This window comes from Chelon labrosus (assembly GCF_963514085.1).
Source record: "Chelon labrosus genome assembly, chromosome: 20".
In the NCBI taxonomy this organism is placed as follows: domain Eukaryota; kingdom Metazoa; phylum Chordata; class Actinopteri; order Mugiliformes; family Mugilidae; genus Chelon; species Chelon labrosus.
In genome coordinates this window covers 18,457,783-18,461,851 of record NC_140353.1, presented here as the reverse complement: position 1 = coordinate 18,461,851, position 4,069 = coordinate 18,457,783, and the positions used below count along the sequence as shown (strand labels likewise).

General features: G+C 47.2%; 1 protein-coding gene across 1 annotated transcript; it reads left to right on the top strand.

The window, feature by feature from the left end:
• Positions 1–482: 482 nt before the first annotated feature.
• On the top strand, positions 483–2,583 carry lingo2b (leucine rich repeat and Ig domain containing 2b; the record flags this gene model as incomplete). Its single annotated transcript, XM_084568791.1, has 1 exon — positions 483–2,583. One exon carries the CDS (start codon positions 483–485, stop codon positions 2,349–2,351), a length of 1,869 nt encoding a protein of 622 aa, XP_084424917.1. The 3' UTR covers positions 2,352–2,583.
• Positions 2,584–4,069: the final 1,486 nt, after the last annotated feature.

Sequence of the window (4,069 nt, the reverse complement as noted above, 5' to 3'; positions counted from 1 at the left end):
TTGCCACATGCTCCCACCCACCTTAGCAACACGCACCGATATATGCGAGGCAAAACTACCACGCACACACACACACACACACGGGCGTTTAGCCTCACCTCGCTCAAACGAGGGTAGAAATGCCTGCAGTCCTCGTGAAAACACCTCCAGTTAGCCTCCAACCTTTTGGAGCTAACACGGTGAAGAACGTTCACATTTTTCCGCGGCTGATATTTCTATTTCTTGCGGTGTCTCGAACTGCTTTGAGTTTAATTCCATTATATCCGCCTTGCCAGGAAAAGGGACTGTTCATTAAAGGAGAAAAGACTTGGCAGTTTGAGCGGCCATGAAGTGTAAAAGGTCGAATATGTGAAAGAGGGAGGGGAGGGAGGAACAGGTGCAGACAGTCTGAGTTAAGTGTATTCTAACGTGTTTCTCGTTCGTGTATTGTGTCTTGCAGGGCTTGTTCGTGATGGTGCTCTCTGTGGACAAGAAGCTGTGCCATGACAGAGGGCAACGCGGGTAAAAGAGACATGCAACACCCAGTCCCGCACCACGGCCACCTTTTCCTGGGCGGGGCCTTGCTGCTTCTCCTGGCCAGCTCGGCTTTGAGCTGCCCCGCCCGATGTGAATGCTCTGCCCAAAGCAAGTCAGTCAGTTGCCACCGCAAGCGCCTGCCCAGCATCCCCGAAGGCATCCCCATTGAGACCCGCGTCCTGGATCTCAGTAAAAACAAGCTACGCATCATCACGCCAGACAACTTCTCCTCATTCCAGCAGCTGGAGGACCTGGATCTCAGCGACAACCTCATCAGCGTGGTGGAGCCTGGCTCATTTCGTTCTCAGCTTGCCCTCCGCTCGCTCAACTTCCGCAGTAACCTCCTTCCGATGGTCCCTGCTGGTGTGCTGTCAGGCCTGACCAACCTCACCCGCCTTGATCTCAGTCACAACCGACTTGTGATTCTTCTGGACCATGCCTTCCAAGATCTGCGCAGGTTGACATCCCTGGAGGTGGGCGATAACGAACTGGTTTTCATCTCTCATCGGGCCTTTACCGGATTACTTGGACTTCAAAGTCTGACCTTGGAACGATCCAATCTGACCGTGGTCCCCACGGATGCTCTGGCACATCTGCACAATCTGGTCGAACTGCACATGCGCTGCCTGAGCATTAGTTTCCTTAAGCCTTTCTCTTTCAAGAGGTTATCTCGTCTCCGCCAGTTAGAGATTGATTTCTGGCCTTGGCTGGATACACTGCCTCCCCTCTCACTGCATGGCCTCAACCTCACAACGTTGTTCATAACCAACACTAACCTGTCTGCCTTCCCTGGTGCAGCATTGCGCAACCTTCCCTACCTCACACATCTCAACCTATCCTATTGCCGCATCCAGCATATCCACCAGGGAGAGCTGGGTCAACTCCCACACCTGGTGGAGCTCCGCCTGCAAGGGGCTCAGCTGATTTCTATAGAGCCCTTGGCTTTTGTGGGCCTCAAATCGTTGCAACTCCTGGATGTGTCACAGAACCGCTTGGACTCCCTGGAGAGGGGAGTGTTTGCCTCACCAGACAGTCTGCAGAGGCTTTGTCTGGGTGGAAACCCATTAGTGTGCGACTGTAGATTGCTTTGGCTGCTCAATAGCCACAAGCCTCCCTCTCTGCAGATTCTGGATGTCCAGCCTGAATGCAGCGCACCTGAGAACCTCCTGGGGAAAACTCTCCGTGACCTCAAGGAACCTCTGGTCTCCAGGTACATGACCTGCACCAAACCACGGATTGGACCCAACACGACACAGCTGCTGATGGCTGATGAGGGTCAGCCTGCCCGTCTGAGCTGCTTGGCAGAGGGAGCACCTAGGCCTACGGTGGTCTGGATTACACCTCACAGACGCTACATCACAGCCAAGAGCAGTGGTAGGGTGGAGGTCCAGCCAGATGGTACCCTGGAGATCAAGGCAGCGGAGCTGCATGACAGCGGGGTGTACTTGTGTATTGCCAGCAACCCTGCTGGCAATGCTAGTCTGTCCGCCTCTTTAGCTGTGAAGAGCCTGGGCATTGGGGACAGATCTCACTATAGCAACAGGAGCTCAAATTATCTGACAGACTCTAACAGCACATGGGGGAATGGGACAGTACTGTACAACATGACAGTCCCTATTGACATAAAGACTATCATTATATCTACAGCCATGGGCTGCCTGTCCTTCCTAGGTGTGGTTATCTTCTGCTTCCTGCTTCTGTTTGCCTGGAGCCGAGGGAAAGGACGCCATAGGAGCAACTTTGACATCGAGTATGTACCTCGTAAATCCAACGGTGCAGCAACAGATGTGACAGAAACCAGCGGCCCACGGCGAGTCAACATGAAAATGATTTGAAAATGATGCAGAGTGACACACGTGATGGCAACGTCAACAACACAATGCACACATATCAGCCGATAAAAATGTTTTTTCTATGACACAGTGGATTTGTGACAAACGAAAGTGATGTACTATTATAGTGGGTGTCGATATGACGGTAATCTAGTGATAAAGTGGACTTGTGAATATAAAAGTGATATATGAAACCGTGGACGTGTTTATATGAAATAATGTTCTCATACAGTACACTGAATATAAAACTATAACCAACATATCAATATGGGAGTGATAGTGTTGCACTAGGCATGTGATTCAGTGGTGATGTGATGAGTTATGATGTTGTCGACTCACCGTGACATCAAGGTGAAGGAGGGAACCGCTGGGAGTGACAGGGGACATCTTTGCGTGGCAGTAGACCTATCATCGCTGCAACATGTCAGGACTAAATTGTCTAATACCCATCTTAGCTGCAGTATGAAAGGTGTGTGTTGTGTTCATGTGTGCGCGCGTGCGTGTATGTGTGCGTGCATCCGTGTGCGCATGTTGCATTCGTGTGTCTCTTTGTGCATGTGCACGCATTGCCTTTCTTGTTGGACAGAACAATTAAAGTGAATGATGGGGTCCAAAGCATTTTCCCAGGCCTTTGTTCTTGTTCGGTCATGATAACAACGGTAATGCTACTGTTGAGTGAAACGGAGCATTAACTATGTTTGTATGCAAAATCCCAGTTAATATATTCAAAAGAAATGCTGCATAAATTTTGAAATAGGTCATTGTCCCCCTTGGAATGACTTAAATGGGGATTTTTATAAACTCAAGGAAATGTAGTTATAATGTGAGGCCAAAGCTTTGTCTGTACCATAGAGCTCACTTTCCTGCAAAACAAAATGCTTTTCCTGAGAAACGGCACTGGTCAGAAGTGTTATTGCTCTGGAATGGCTTCTAGCTATAGAAATGGCATGTTAAACCCATTTTATAACATAATAAATCACAGGCAGATTTTCCTGCCAGACAAATCCCTTGATATGATATAAAAGAGTCGGTGGCCAGACACAATGGCAAAGATTTACTGGCCGGTGCCCTCTTTGGGACGAGACAAAGTTGAGCTTCACAGATTTATGGGTTGAATTCCCGCTCCTGTCTCATTTTTCTTTGATCGCGCCACTTCAAGCTACCGTGTCCGGATTCTTCCCTGGGGGTACCATGGGGTTCTGGGTATTTAATAGATGGCGATTTTGAAAGTTGTAGTGGAATCTTGTATTGTTTTGTTTGTTTTTTTGGAAAATGTTTTAAATGTTTCGAGAAAAAAAAACAAAAAAAAAACAAACTGTAAAATGATTAAGGGCAATTCTTTGTAATGCAGGGACCGTGGGTGTTAACTTGTGTGATCCTGTTGTGATAAAATGTTCAAGGTTGTATAATTGTTTTCATATGACAAATTTATGGGTATATTTTCAAAAGGAATAAATCTTAATCATACCCCTGAAACTGGAGTTCTCACAGTATTAAATTTTTTACAGACTTTACACTAGTACTTGGGTTTACGATATCATAATACTAAGAATGCCATATATAGCTACTTAACATTGACATTTTGGCATTGTTGTTCAAGTGGAAGTTATAATAAGACAGGGGCAATGCGATGGGACTGTTTTAGCCACATACTTTCTCATAAACACACTGGAACACCATCCAATTACTAGCATGGTGACTTTTATATGATATTGTGGAAT